Source organism: Mercenaria mercenaria, chromosome 18 (genome assembly GCF_021730395.1).
Source record: "Mercenaria mercenaria strain notata chromosome 18, MADL_Memer_1, whole genome shotgun sequence".
NCBI lineage: Eukaryota > Metazoa > Mollusca > Bivalvia > Venerida > Veneridae > Mercenaria > Mercenaria mercenaria.
In genome coordinates, this window is record NC_069378.1 from 42,347,978 (window position 1) to 42,364,716 (window position 16,739).

Here is a 16,739-nt window from a genome sequence, read left to right on the forward strand (position 1 = left end):
ATTTATAAAAGAAAGCTACTTAAAACCCGGCTTGTAAGTCCGAAACAATAAACAGTTTATGACGTCATCGGACATTTCAATTTGTAAAACATATTGGTCACTTCCAACGACGTATTAGATATACTCTCTATTTATCAACTCCCTGATATGTTGGTTAAAACACAATTAGAGTATGTTAGGATGCGAAAAATTATTTAATTATTTTATTGGCGGAAATTTCAGGAAAATATTCCTTTATGACTAACTTACATGCTAATATCTAAATAGTCTGGAACTAAGTGTACAATATACAATATACTTTTTTCACTGTGTTTATAAATTTTGTCAAATTAGTTACAATATCATAAAAAGAAGAATGACATTTATTATTACATCATATCGATTTGAAATTCTTTTAGCAATAAATGCAAGCTTGATGCATATTAAATTTGAATGTCCATACCAGAGAGATGCCCGAGGTAATGCACACTATTATGACTATAAAGATTGCACATTAGTTTGCTGAGAATATAGACCGGAGATTGAATAGTCAACATATTCGTAGATGTTAATACATAAATATTATTAAGTACATCTGTTTATTTCTGAAGCCAATTTTCAATTGCTTACAAATGGAAGGGCAATGATGGGGCGTGGTAAATCCTACCAGTATTACACGCTATAAAAGAATAAAAACAAAATCTATTGCATTGCAGTATTTCAAATAAATTGAAGAACGTCAGAAAGACAATAGAGATTTAAAAAATCCCTGAAAAAATTCTTGTAGGAACTTCAATGGCAGTCTTATTGGTATCGCGAAGTAGCGTTTAGCCAATAGATAAATAACTGCCTACCTTATATTAGAACATGCCATCAAGATAGAAAACGCAGCTCTATTACCATAATATAATAATGTTGAACATTAATTGAACATTTATAAACATAATAAATAATGTTGTATTTGATAGCAGGAATGTTTTAATGGAAGGTTCCACTCTTTTATCATATACCTATATGAATTCTGTCAAAAATGCTGCTTGTATTTCACAAGTAAATATGAACAGGCAGAAAAAAATTCCGTATTGTAGCTTTTGTATTGTATGTTGCCGAACTACTTTCATTTAATACAAAAACAAAAACTTCACTAAATTCTATTTTAACATCGACAAACTTTGAAGATTTCGTTCGATAATAAAACAACAAACAAAAAAGTGGAGGTATATAATAAAATGGTCATAACAATATTAGCTAGATTTTGGACTTTGTATTCTGCTCTCGCGGATTTTGCAAGGACGGATCACAATCGGCGCTTGGGCGCCTCGTGAGATCCGTTCTTGCAAAATCCACTCGAGCTGAATGCAGCAATCCAGATCGCGCTACTATTACAATAACCCTATTATATTGTTACGACTTTATCTAACTTATTTGCATAAAAGATAGAGGATGTATCATATAATAAAGGTATACATTTACGTTGTTTTTCTTCTTGCATTCACAACGGTAATTTTATGGGACTTTTTGCTAGCAGTTTTAATATCCTCCCATGACTATATCACGTAATGGCTAAACATTCTCATTCTACAGGTCACAATGTCAAATTGGCTACATTTTCCACATAAATTACGTCTCACAACGTCAAATTAGTTACATTTTCCACATACATTACGTCTGGATGTGCATGTTACCGGACGTTATCTATGGAAAACGTTCGTTCTGACGCGACATTAGATAGTCGTCACGTGTTAACATGTACCGCAAAAGTACGTAGCATAGGCTCGTTTACAATTTTGAAGAAAGAGAAAACAAATCTGTAAATATAAGCTTTACCTGGCGGTTGATGAAACTACACGGTTATTAAAAGCATAGTTTTGTAGAGGCATTCGGCCTCTATATATCAAACACGTCTTTATAGTTCATGCTAAGAGTAAACTGATATTTGTTTTATAAACTGCGATCAATGTCTCAAAGTTGACAGAAGTATTTTATTAAACCGCTTTGTACTCTAAAACGTTGCTTCAAATTAAAATAAATAGATAGTTCGTCCGTAGTCATGCATGTTAAAAATACTTTATATCTGACAATCGTATATATTAAATAAAAATGAACAGATCATACAAAGCTAGAAAAAAAATCTGCTCTTGAAGAATGGGCCATAGACAAAATAAATATTTCAGGTCATTTGAGATCATAATGTCCATACGTTGTTTATTTATAACAGAGTTTCACTGAAGCCGGTGTCGATAATTTCTTATAAACGACAGACTTACTTAACCCTGGACACGATTGATTCTGCCTTTGCGACCAGTGTAGATCATGATCAACCTGCACATCCGTGCAGTCTGATCAAGATCAGCACTGTTCGCCATCCAGTTTTGGTAAGCACCTTTTTAACAGTTAATGGTACTGTCCAAACTGAAATATGGACAAGTTCATTTTAGAAATTTTGCAGGGTAAGGGTTAAACCGAGTCTGATTATAGATTGCTCTGTTGCGTTCTATGCTTCATAAGGATTTCTATGCTTCATAAGGATTTTCACAGAGATTTATTGATTTATCTCATTTCAGTGCACCTTTTTAACAAGATATATTAAACGTAACAGTACAATGTGCACAAGTGAAAATTGAAAATTTTGAGTTTACTTTTGAAACAGATGTTCTTTTGCAAAACAGACTGACCTTCTTTTCATTCGATTGTTTTCAATGGTATAAATGGCATGATCGTTCTCACGCAAAGACACCCACAATGTTGTGATTTCAAGAACATAATGTTGGAAAAAAATAAAAAAAAAATGTTTTGAGATTGATAGAAATTGCTGTTGTTAGAAACTACTGCTATCCATATCTTAAAAAAGAAACAACTAAAAATTGTTTTTTATAAGATCCAACAAGTCATAATTTAGGTTCGGAAATTAATATTTGCGGCACCACCGATGGCTTTCCGGTCCAGATATGACCTAACCACCCATTAATGTATCAGGTTGCCTAATAGTTCTGCACTTCAGTAAGAATGTTTTTGTCAGTTAGATATTTAGACTTTTTCCCTCAGGTTTGGATTGAGTAGTCACGCTTTATTTAGGTCGTAATAATTTCAAATAATAACAATTGATTAATTGTCAGATATAATTGTCTTGTTATGCGAATCGAATATCATTTTCAATTGTTTTCTTTTGCAAAGATGTCAAATATGCAATTACTTTTATGTTGTTTTTGTCTGAAATTAAATGCATTCCTTGTCCATAAGAGAAGGCCTCCATGGTCGAGTGGTTAAGGTCAAGGACTTGCCCCTCATCGATTTGGGCTCGAGTCTAGCTCGAATTCTTCATGTGAGAAAGCCATCCAGCGGAAGGTCGCTTGTTCTACCCAGGTGCCCGTCTGTGATGAAATAATGGAGGGGCATCCGGGTCTTTCTCCACTAGCACAAGCTGGAAAGTCGCTATATGACCTACAATTGTCCAAACGCCGCCTGTCAATCAATAAATCGATAAGCGATCAAACAATCAATGCGCTTAAGTCGACGCATACCTCCAGGTGGTGTTAATGTAAATATTACCCTCCGACTTTGAGATCTCGACACTGATAAAAACAGCTGATTTATTCCTTTTAAAAATGATTATACGTGTATATACGCGTACAACCTTTTAGAAATAGTAAAGAGGTGCCAGTGGGGACTTTGCAAACCCAACAGTCGCTTCCCAGAACGCCTTGAGGGCGGTGTAAAGTTTATCCCTTTTCCAAATCCTAAAAAATGTGTGGGAAATTTTCTTCGTTGGATTAAGGGTTGGTTGACGTCCTCAAGAGCAACTGACTATGGAAAAAATCGACAGAAACTACCACATGTTTGTATGTACAAAGGTATGAATAAATCTAGCTTTGTTTGTTTATTTCTCAGCCACAACAGTTCTTATTGGGCATTTATATAACGGGAAACTGTCAAAATGTTCAAGTAGCAAAAATAATATGTACCAAACATACCACATTATTCGTGCCCTAACTCTTCAGTTACTCATTTAACTTGATCAACATGTACGCGGAAAGGCGTCGGTAATGTTAATTCTTTTTAAGCTGAGGAAGAAGGGCTAGTTATACCTAAAGTGTAAGTGTATCATTATCCTTCATTGCACTATTTCCAGTTTTGCACACGGGATATAAGTACTGATAGAGTACAAGTCGAGAAAATACTGGGAAAATTTCAAACTGAATGATAAACAAATATTTTTATAAAAATAAACACACGCATAAGCGTGTTGATTTATTAAAGAAGCAAATAAAAATCGTCAATGACTGTCGTCGTGCTATACTCTTCCGTCTTCAATTGACTTCTGAATATACACGCTTTCATAAATAATTCCGTCTTCGAATGTCGGAAAATCCTGACACTGTTAATGTAAGACACCTTACAGTACTTTCTCACATTCCGTATTTGTCTTAAAGACACATAATACGACAGAAATTCCTCGCCAGTCTTTTCAGGAATATCGCGTAATATTGCAGCAGCAGCCATCATCGACTTAATGTCAAAAGTTAAGTTTTTTTGCGGTACCACGTGACCTGTAGGCGGAGCGATAGATAACCTGGCGTATGGTCAAATGTGTCGGTGTGACTTTAAACCCAACAGATTGCTTCTTTTCCTCCTCTGCTGTCAATTCCTGCATTTCTGGACAGATATAAATATGTAAGACAGCAATGCATATTCAGAATTGTAAATGTTAAGATTAATATGTTTCGTTCGCTCATCATAACACTTTAAGGTTACACAGGACATAAATCATTTTGATTATACTAAACGTCGCAATAGCAGTTCATAAGTATGCATTTACACACGTTCCATTGTCCCTCCTTACTAATAAAGTGAAATAATTCTTATCATCATGCTGCAAATTATGTGCTGTAAAATATGTTTTTATCAGTCAAATCTCAGGACAAAAGAATAACTATGCAATTAAGTGAACCTGTCATTCTCTATTTATGCATTTCCAGTCGGTTTGAAATTATGCAGAAGCAAACAGAATAAAAGGTAGGAAAGCTAAACACACGAGCATTGTAAGTGCAAGCATTACTATGCATAAAGCAATTAAGCAACCAAAGAAAGGAAGAGGGCGAAATAAAAACTTTATAAAAATTATAATCAAAATTAATCTATTTTAATATAAATCATCCGTTTTGCATTGTCAATTTTCACCTACAGGAGTGTAAATATCAGTTTACACAGGCTGCACTTTAAAAAAAACAGTAAACGATGTTCATGGTCAAAAATCTCAGTTATGGAATCATTCTAAATTTGAGCATCAGAACAACATGCTGCTGGCTTATATGATATAAAATAAATGAAAGTGTGAGGCTGGCTGGTAATAAACTGGTTCAAAGCACCAGTCGCTTTTAATTCCACCTAACTAGCAATGCCAACATTTTTTTTATATTTTCAACCTGCCTTTCATTCGCACAGTGTTTCATGACATGCATGTTACCAGTGACTGCTGGTAATAAGTTCTGTATGATTAAATGTTGCCATTTAATATTTTGTTAACTTGTTTCTTCCTTGTAAGGGGTTTCATGATCATAAGCAATTCAGATACGACAAAGGCTACATCCACACATACTCTTATATATGTTGAAAAAATCTTTCACACGTGAACAACAGGAAAATTGATTAAGTTAGTTTCAAGCAGCATTACTTTTGACTTAAAAAATCGTCTTTTAGACCATATAGTGTTTAAACTCATATTCAAAAATCTTATATTTCAAAAAATGATATTTTTAACATTTTATTTGTCTTGACGATCTATATGGTTCCATTGCTAGTAAACTTTAAATGCGAGGTCATTCATGGTTCCATGTAATGTTTAATTTTCGTTTTCTGTTGGAATATATCGGTAACAATTTAATTGCTTTGTCTCCAGGTCATAAAACGCTACGATAGAGAAAAATATAAAGATTAAAATACTTACCCATAATACAACTAAACAAACAACATGCGATTATTTTGCCTTAATAAAGGAAAGGGCTTCATCGAAAACTGCTTTAAATTTCTTGCCATTGTATTGTCCGATAGATCATTACTTCCTCACTTACCAGACCATTCTGGCTTTGAATTACTTTCGTTTTGCATCATGCTCATTTTATATATTATGTAATCTTACTAATGGAATTTGGTGCATATATAAGTTAAATTATAAACAGAGGAATGATAATACAAATCCCTGTCCTACCTGTCAGACCTGTCCTACCTGTCAGACCCTGTCAGACCTGTCCTACCTGTCAGACCCTGTCAGACCTGTCCTACCTGTCAGACCAGTCCTACACACAAAAAAGCTTGTTTGACGTTTATATATAATGGTGACTCGTTTGCAGTGCGGCTTCGACATAACCAGTGACCACTGACCTTTAACCTTTAGCCTGTAAATTATTGCGATTGTTCATTGAAAACATGACTACTCGTTCAGGCGAACAGAATTAATTGAGAAGTATGTATCCAGTATGATCCTGCCTTTTTTTGGCTGATATCCAAAACAACATACTGGATAAATTACAACATGACAACAACACAGAAGATCGCATAGTCTCTAACGGTTAAGTATACATGTAGTTGTTTTCTTATACATTAATTTTAATGAAACCTTTCTCACGTTCAAAATATTTGCGTATTGATATAAGTGATCCGCGAATTTGAAGCAAAATAGAAGGCGAAATTTTGAAATTGCACTTCTAAATATTTTTGATTCGTGTTTCTTATCTTAAAAAAGTTATGTTCCCGTTTTGATTAATGTACGCACGGGATGTCAGTCCTTTATACATAGGATTATTTTCCTGTCCGTGTTTAGGGTTCATGCTTTATAGCCAAAGTATTGTTTTGGAAAGGCACATGTAACTATCTGCAATCCATTGAATTATCAGGATTTTAAGTTTTTAACATATATTAAGCATTTTCTGCTACAATATGTAAACTAGATCCATTCTCTTATGGCAAAGTGATAGACAGATCAGTGTAACAGTCATGTATATCATATATTTTGTCTTGCTTTTTAGTGTTATTCAGATTCATTGACTGACCTAATGAAGTATTATTCAAGCATATTTATTGCCATGTGTGCATGTTTTCATTAATTATATATGGTAAAGAATATGTGACCTTTAATTCAAACTTTTGTATCTTATTTTGAATTTCAAATCAGTTTTACATAATAAAGGATGTGCACAGTAATAAATAATGACACAGTTATTTTACTTTGAAATAATGAAATATTGATGAATGCAAAGTTAAATAGTTTTTAATTGAATTAAGGCCAATTGTATTTATACATTAGGTTTATTCGATTCACTCTTCGAGTTTAGTCCTTTAAATGCAGGTTTTTGTGTTATGTGGGAGGTCATGATTTCGATTGTACTCGAAAGTACGACGATCAACACGTTAAGCTGTAACTACAAGACTACCACCTTAATTTGATTTATTAGGCCACACCAAATAAATTTCTTGGTCATCGGATTTATTCCAAAACATTTAGGTGCGGGCGAGCGAAATACAAACAAAAATATTTTTCTTTGGATTTCACCTATTCTTGGAGCAGGCGAGGAGCGATTTGGAGAAAAAAACAAAAAGACCTTGTCACAAGAATCTAGAACCACTGTCAAGACATATCAAAAACGCTTAAAATTACATAAAAGGACAAGCGATCCTTAAATATTGAAGGTTTAATGAACAACTGTCCCAAAACTACATGACAGCCACTCAACACCTGACTCCACATTGCTTTATGCTTACCGGGACGCGTTACATTGTAATATTTACAAACATTGAGTGAAGATGCACGAAAAATTTAACCATATTTCTAGTGTATTGAACTAATGTGTTCCCTAAGTTTGTATCCTAGGCAACCCAATGCCCTTACCACATAAACAAAGGGTATCTTTTTGGATCCTATGTCACTACATAATATAAGAATAAGAAAGCTATTACTCTCAAGTAGTGCACTGACAGAAAATATTATAGTGTTTGTCAAATTTCAATTCAATTTCTTCAAATGCCAGGAAATCCATCATTTACAGATTTACAATTCAATTACCAATTCAACTAATTTTGCAGTTTGCTGGTGTTCTTTGTCTTAACTTTTAACTTTGGCAGATAAGGAAAGCCATAATTTGACATTGCGAGTCCGAACGTAAATGCATTATCATCTTCAGTTTCTTTTTGATAAATAGATCTGATGATAGACCCATTAAACAAATCAGAAAAAAAGATCTATAAACAGTAACATAATATTCTTGTTTTTCGACTCTACTTGAAAAATAAAGAAATAAGCCTCTATTGCATGTTTCTCGGATTAAGAGTTTGTATGCTTTCTTGGATTACTTCGCCATAATTAAGTACCATGTATGTACCCATTATCTGCCGGAAAGTTGTATTCATTCTACATAGCTGATAGAAGTAATGTACTATTCCTTAAAATCAAAGTTATGTCAACAATACTTTATTTATTCTAAGTTATGAGGGTAAATAGCAGGGCAAACATAAAATACCTTATTGGTCTTGCTCTACATAACATATGGAATAGGTGAATGTTCAGAAGTCAAAGGCTTGAACCCTAAATAAACTTCACAGCTGTCAGATTGTATTACACAAACACATGTATGTAGTTATATTGTCCTTACTATATATGTCCCAAGAATGTACAGACTACACAACAGACTTGTTCAATTTTTATCACATGTTTTTACCCATTATTTGTCTCAAGGTGAAGTATGCACATCATGGATTTAGGGATTGGTTATAGGTAAGAGAACTTAATTCTTTACATGAGTACAATTGTTTTTAAATTGCCAAGATTTGAATTCACTCGAAACCAATACATGTATAAGTTTGATAGGCATTTGAGAATGAACAATGATGTAACAAGTTGGATGTGTAGTCCACATTGAATTATACCACCTGTTTAACCGCTACCCAGTTATTGCTGATATAAGTGTATAATTTTAAGTATTGTAACAAAACTTTTGTTCCTATGACCAATGATTAATAGATGACACTGTTTCAGATATGAACATTCTAAGATTTATTTACACAATCTAACTGTCATTTCGGCTGTCAGTTTTGCAAACTGGTGCAATACAGAGCTTGAAACATGTTCTCGTGGTGCTTTAATGGACAATTATGGTTACAAGTATTAAATTCTATGAGTCTGCAAAATCTGAAGCGAGTGGAAGCTGATTTTCAAAAAAAAAAAAAAATTCTTTCATTCTGGAAAAAATATGGAATGGGAAATCCGTTGACCAAGTAATCGATTTGGTGTGGCCTTACATCTTAATTCAAAAGTGAATGTACATGTTCAAGTAATTGCACCCATCAAAGTATGTAAACATAAAGATTCTCAGCATTAACTTTATTTAGATAATTGGACGAAAACACAAGATTCTTGGTTTCGTCAGTGTGTCGCTTACGTAATAGCGACTATATACAATAATCTATGTATGTGGATATAAACTTGTATCATCCCATGTACCCATGTACAAAAACAAACTTCCTAACGAATGAGGAATAACAAGGAATGATAGAATTTTTGTTTTCAGCCCGTTTCCTTGAAAAATCAGCACACTTGTCACATGTGAGTGTATGGTCGTTACCCTTGTAGGACTAGAATCTACAACCTCAAGAGTAATTCATTCAAATAAATATCAAACAACTTCAACGTGAAGGTTGGTGTATAATCTAATGATGAACCATTCATTGAATTAAGATGTGGAGAATCTTTTGTGTACGTTCTACAGCTAGAAGAGTCCTTTTGGAACATGGTGTCAATTCAAAAGAATTTTCTTTAATATTTCTACGTGGTTATATTCTTGAGGTAAAAACGATGTTGCACTTTTTATTATCTTCTATGTACAGTATTTATCAAGCCATGTATACTATTATGCTGGTTTGATTTGATCCTTGCTCAGTCCCTCTGTATTGTTTAAATGATTAAAATAATTCAAAAAGCAATCCTTTTAAAAAGGAAACTGCATTATATTATCAAAAGGGAATAATATTAAGTGATTAACCTTCTCTGTTTCGCACAACTTCCTTATATCAATCAAAGGAAACGAATAACCTCAGGCGTATTGCCTTCATTCGATCATCGCTCTGGGACAAACACCGTTCTAACTGGAACCTTATTGTTCTTCATTTTGAACTAGCTGTCAGGCTCACAAGGTTTCGTTTGTTCTTACAGTTTTAAGGTATACTACATACTCATATATATATATATATATATATATATATATATATATATATATATATATATATACACCTCGCCAGTTAACATTATGACAATGAGAATTAGTGCAATAAGTGCCGATAGGACATCAGGCAAAGCAAAACAATATATATAATATCTTGTTTGATGTTCCACAACACATACGTATAAAAACTGTATGTATAGCATGGAACAAATAAAATAAATAAGACATAAGATGACATACGATAGTTAATACAGTTTATGAGTCAATAATCATGTATTTGCTATTTTATCATTTTTAACCTTTAGCCTACTGACAGCAAGTGAGTTTGCCTTTACGACCAATGTTTACCAAGATCAACCTGCACGTTCGTGCAGGCTGATCATGGTACACTACTCACTTTTCAGTCTGTAAAGTTTCAATGAACACTCCTTCAAATTATATATAGTACTGTCAAAACTGAATGATATAACAATTCATTTTTAGAACTTGAACAGGGTAAAGGTTTTACATTCTATTTATCATAAATTATAAAAAAGGCTCTTGCGTCCATCTGAATATTCATATGTGTTTCAATGTAAAAAAGACAGTAAATCAGACTGTTCTGATTTTGCAAGTACTCTGAAGAAAGGTAATTTAAAAACTAAAATATTAGAAAAATAAACTAGCGTCTTTTTATATGACGTACGTTTGCATCACGTCGACTTGCATATGTCACATTTCGTATCACGAGAGCAGGATTGCTACAAAATGCTATACAAAAGTGGAACAACGAATTTGTTTAATTTAGTCTGTTGCATACATCCCTTTGAAACCAAGAAGTCGATCGAAATACAAGACGTTGTATCAATGTATTGATACCGTCTGTATTTTGAACGAATACTAAGCATGTGGGTCATCAATTATATTAGAGTTATTTGCTTTATGACATACTCATGTGATAACATAATTAAACAATTATATTGGGTCTGTATACATAAGCATGTAATCACATAATAATGTAATATCAATTTGACCTATGTAGATCAGGTGAGCTAATCAAAGATTTAACATAATTCAGTATGATGCTATGAAATGAAAGACGAAATATAGATTAGTCAGCGCTAGTTTTATAATAAGCCATTTACATCTCTTCGATTATGAAAGTACAGTTCTATTTATTTTGCGACCATGAATCACGGTAGATTCTGTACAGGCCGCATAAACATTACAACATATACATTGAATCATTTGTTTATTTATAATCTTAATGTAGTTAGATATAGGCGTAGTCAGTATTTGATGGATTGGGTGCGAAAACAATAGGGAGGATATGGTCTTTTCTTGACCGTGGGATTATGGGGTCCTCCTCTAAAAATGTCTTGAATGAATTTCATACAATTTGGCGCATATTTTAGAGCTTGTAATATCAACAGACGGACGAACTTTTTTCTTTTTTTTGTCAGTTCAAAATGTATAAAAACTAAACAACATACTTTCATATCTGATAGTATTTTTACACGGTTTGTTGAAGGAACCTCGAAAGAATGTATGAAAGTTTTGAAAAAGTGTAAATGTTGTTCAGATGCGGCCGACTTACTGTGTAGACCTTTACCCTTAGTGAATAGTTTTGTGTCATTAAACAAGAGCAACGCCTGCTGGTGGCAACGCTCGTCTACAAGTACCTTACATAAGGCAATATGCAAGAAAAGGGTTATGGTTCTTAGTTTCTTTCTCACAATGATTAAAAGTATGTAAAATAACAATTCTGTTTTAAAATGTGGATCTAAAACCTTAAACCAGCACTTCCAAATTTTCCATGGATAAATAGGAATACGAATCTGACTGACTGAATGTCAGTTATAAGTCTTAGAATACGTAATCGAAGAATGGTGTTTGAGTACTGCCTTTAGGTTTCAAAGTTAATCAGGGCCATACAAAATGCAAACGACAGTTATCATTCATATCAAAGGAAACTAATGACAATAAACAAGTGTACACATTTTCAAAGCTATAACATTCATATTATTTAAGTTAACTGGCCCTAAGGAAAAAATTAAAACGAGATATTCCAATTGTCTAAATGAACAAAAGACAATTGTTTCGACGAAATGCATGCGAGAGTTAGATTATCAGGTAGGCATCTAATTTTCTGATGATAAACCAAGTGAGAACTCATTCCTGATTAGTTTCTATTAAAGATAGATGATATTTCAGTTGCGCCACTTTCTCCTTCGTGGAATGAATATAGCTATATAATTATATATTGAATGCAATATACACTACATCTACTTCTATTTTTATGGACAAATAAATAATTCAAAATGGGAGTTAAACTGTCGTTACATGGTAAGATTGCTTATAAAATGGTACGTAGGAGTTGCACCGGAACCTTTTAACTTTGGCAGGTTGTCAAACAAACCACATAAAAATTAATCATGTTCTTGCAATAAAAAAGGAAACGGCGTTTTTGATTTGTTTAGTAAGCTTGGGCCATTCAAACGCGTCTGACTGTTGACTTTGTTGGCTTGATACAACAATGCTTCAGTCTACACTAAATGCGTTCGTTATATTAAGTTTGATTTGTTCTTGCACATGCATTCACGTTCCCTTTGATCTTAATGGATGGAAAGCTGTGCAACTTGACAACAAAAAAGTTCTGGATTCAATGATTCTATCAGCTGAACATCTCCAAGGAGCGCTGAAGGAACCAGTCACTGCTTTTAAGTGGGATGAGGTAAGTTTCTATATTTTACATGTATCGTTTAAAAAAGTTAAATGGGAAAGTGTTAATGAATTATTTGTAGATTCTGAGATGAAATAATTGATATATGACTGATGTATAATTGAGTGGAGTGGAATATTTTTCAAATATCAGAAAGGTGACAGTTACTTAATTTTGAATTTATCGTATTATGTAGATTCGTTGAATCCATTAAAGGTATTGGACCCGTAATACAGTATCTCCTTTATGAAGAGTATTCAATTTCTGCCATAAGCCTACTTTGACTGCAATTTTCAGGGGGAGTGGGGGCGGGGGGGGGGGGGGGGGGGGGGTGCGTATGTTCAAACCCCACTGGGACCAAATTTTTTTTTCAATGTTTTCCTTTTTTTCTAGTAAGTTTTTACTACTTTCAAAACTAATTATGCATGTGTTGAACAAAAGTGGAAAATTTTCATTTTATAAGCGATTTTTTTGCTGTTCAATGTGAATTTACCTCCGAATCAGGAGGGGTAGAATTAGACATCTTTAAAAATATTGAGTTGAGTTACGTACGGTAAAAGTTCTCTATTTTGCCTTCATTCTTTAGATTACATATTGTGGAAGAAATGCAGGTAGGTTTTACTATTGCCGCAATGTTAATTTTGAATGACATGAGCAAAAGTCAAAACAGACCCACAGGTTTCGACCTTAATTTTTCAATGTTGGAGTTAGAATTCTGTCTCATTAAATCTGTCTACTTGAGGCACCCTAGAAAAAAAGATTTTTATAGTTTTATTTTGTGATTTATAATTGTTTAACAATAGTTTGATGTTTCTTTTATCAAATTAAATGCTGTAATGAATTCTCTGCAATCGTTTTAGATAGTGGCTATCACATTGAATGTTGTCTCTTCTTCAGCGTGAGGAAATACCATAAATTATACTAAATTTACAAAAACGGCACGGTAAAAGTTGTTTAAAATTTGCAACACAGTGTAAAACATGGTCAACTTTAAGAAAATACCAAGCAAATGCCATTTTTTAAACATTGCTATTAGGGGTCCAATACTTTAAGATATTGATTTGAAAACTTTGTGTCCGATGTTCAAAGGATCTGAGTTAAATTTTACACTATCATTTCATATGAAAAAAATTTGACCACGTTATTATGAGCTGGTTTTGATCAATTGAAAGAAAAAGATCATAATGTTACACAGAATCAACTAGTTTTAGCATGATGGAAGAAAACTCTAGAGAAAAAATTATTGTAGGCGTATTCAAACGATAAGAAAATCTTATGTTGGGGCGCTGCAAAATTAGTAACACACACAACAAAATAAAGAAAACAATATTCGTACAGAGCTTTATTTTACTAGTTATGCGACGTCGTCAAACATGACATTTATATTTAATGTCATCTATTAAAGAAGTATGTATATTGCATATATGAAATCATACATTTGAATATTTTGGAAATATTTAAACACAGTTTACTAAGAAAAAAGAAGTAGTAATATATTAAAATAATTGCTAGATACGAACGTCTGTTTTGTAAAGGTGCATTGGTGTTTTGGAATGTCGGTTGTCATGTGAATACACATAACATGTTTGAAAAAAATGTGCAGAAAAACATTTCTTTTTTGCGTCTGTGTTAGATTGAAATAATTTTTAAAAGTGCACCCCAGAAGCAATATTTTCACGAGTGACATTGCCACGAGTTAGATATGGTGTTAATGTGTGAAATAACGATTTTATAGTTTCTTCCCAGAAAAAAATACATACGATATTTTTCACTGTGACATGTAAAAAGCTCCTGAAATGTAGCGTAACTATGCACAGTGACGATGTTTGGTACTTATGTCTAACAGAACAGAACAGAACAGAAGATAAATTTTGTTTGACTTGTACAAAGTACATTGCCATATCAAATACACATTGTGTATACAATAATAATCTAATGTAAAGATCAAATCACGTGTTACATGAAAAATAATAACATTATTTATGCATAATATCAATTAAAATAAATACAGAGGATGGACATGTCATGTTTAACATTATAATAATTGCTCAGAACTAGCACCACGGTTTAACTGCTTCCAAATAATGCAGCTTGAAAAGTAAAAAGTATTCCTACCCTTGAGGATACTGATATCTAAATGTTTTATATCATATTCAGTTTGCTGTAAGTATGTGAAACATTAGCAGCGGCGAATGTAACAAATATACAATGCCAGAACAAAATAGTAACGCATGCAGTATATTCAAGTATTTGATATGTACATATCATATGTATATATATTGTATGTAAGACTGTCAAACAATTATCACCAATCTTATATTCTAGACCATTCCAGACTGGGATTTATACCGAGTGTCATTCCAAGGTGGATTTCAACAGGGAAAAGTAAGTTTTGTTAAACTAATATTCAAAAACATTATCTGTAAGCTCAGTCTAGTCTAATAGGAATCTAAGGTTCGAATCAATATATGAGCCGCACCTTGAGAAAACCAACATAGTGCATTTGTTACCAGCATGGATCCAGACCAGCCTGCAAATCCACGCATTCTGGTCAGGACCCATGCTGTTTCTCTAATTGCAATAGACTTTGAAAGCGAACAGTATGCGCAGGCTGGTCTGGATCCATTCTGTCTGGTCGCAAACGCACTATGTTGGTTTTCTTATGGTGCGGCTCATACTAAGAATCTGTATATATTATAATGCAAATGTTATAATAAGATTGAATTTACTTGAAATAATTATGACCTTGTTTAGTACAATTTTGTGGATGTTATTTTGGTAATGTAGTTTTAATGTATTTGAATACAATTTATAAAACTATTTATTGACAGAACAAAACTGTGCATTTCTTCCGTTTTGGCAAACATATAATATCAGTTATGATGAATAGCTGATATTACAAATTTAAACACAAATCTGTAACATTTTCGGATCGCGGCCAATAGTTACGAATGTTAACAGACACACCATTTAAATTTATTACTATTTTTAGCATTATTGTATGTATATATCATTTAAATATGAATACATGACTATCAGACTTTCACGTGTTTTTCAGGATTTTGAATGTCACGCAGATGCGGTGTGGATAACTAATCCTTCGAATGTAACAGTGTTCAATACAGGTTGCATTGAGGTATCTTCGAATCCTACACAATACTGACTGTTGTAGGCATCAGAAACTTGTAAAAGCGCATTTCATGGAGCAAAGTGCATACACTCTATTTAATAACTGTATCATACTGTGAAAACTAGTCATAAGTTTTGTTTTTAGAAATTAAATACTACCAAACTTATGGACATATCTCGGTTGCAGTCGTGAAAGTGGAAAAGCTTTATTGTGATTCTTGGTTAAATGTTTTCTCAAAGATTAACAAAGTATTGCACCGCAAATTGTTCATGCAATTCTAACATATTGTAAGCATGTGTTTTTAATTATATTTGGTACAGAATAAATCTTTTAAATGCACAATATCTGTGTCTAATTCTAATTCCTTATTTTAAATGTTTAAACAGTTTTCACATTCACGAGGATGCGAATAACTATTAAAAGTCAAGGAGTTATGCTAATTATGACATTTGAGGTATTGATGAATGTAATATATGATCACATAAAGTCGTCATCATTACATGGTTGTGTGTTATTCATTTCTTCAGTTTATTTTATACTTTGTTAATTAATGTCTGTTGTGAAAAAAATTCTTCAGGCTTACTCGAATCACTGTTAAAGTTCGCTTCTTGATAAATAAGTGTTTCTGTCATGTGGAAGGTCATGACCCAAAACGGCCTCCTAGTTAAGTTTTGACCACAAAACATTAGCTTCAGATTGTTCCTCTGTTGTTTTCAACTAA

At 33.0% G+C, this 16,739-nt stretch overlaps 1 protein-coding gene across 1 annotated transcript; it reads left to right on the forward strand.

The window, feature by feature from the left end:
• Positions 1 to 12,569: 12,569 nt before the first annotated feature.
• LOC123539109 (insoluble matrix shell protein 2-like) lies at positions 12,570 to 16,360 on the forward strand. The gene is made up of 3 exons (XM_045323592.2): positions 12,570 to 12,900; positions 15,214 to 15,273; positions 15,947 to 16,360. Exons 1-3 carry the CDS (start codon positions 12,703 to 12,705, stop codon positions 16,049 to 16,051), a joined length of 363 nt encoding a protein of 120 aa, XP_045179527.2. The 5' UTR covers positions 12,570 to 12,702; the 3' UTR covers positions 16,052 to 16,360.
• Positions 16,361 to 16,739: the final 379 nt, after the last annotated feature.

Coding starts and splice junctions, on each gene's coding strand:
- LOC123539109 (XM_045323592.2), top strand. CDS start 12,703: ATGCTTCAGTCTACACTAAATGCGTTCGTTATATTAAGTTTGATTTGT. Junction 12,901..15,213: donor CTGCTTTTAAGTGGGATGAG/GTAAGTTTCTAT, acceptor CTTATATTCTAG/ACCATTCCAGACTGGGATTT. Junction 15,274..15,946: donor GTGGATTTCAACAGGGAAAA/GTAAGTTTTGTT, acceptor CGTGTTTTTCAG/GATTTTGAATGTCACGCAGA.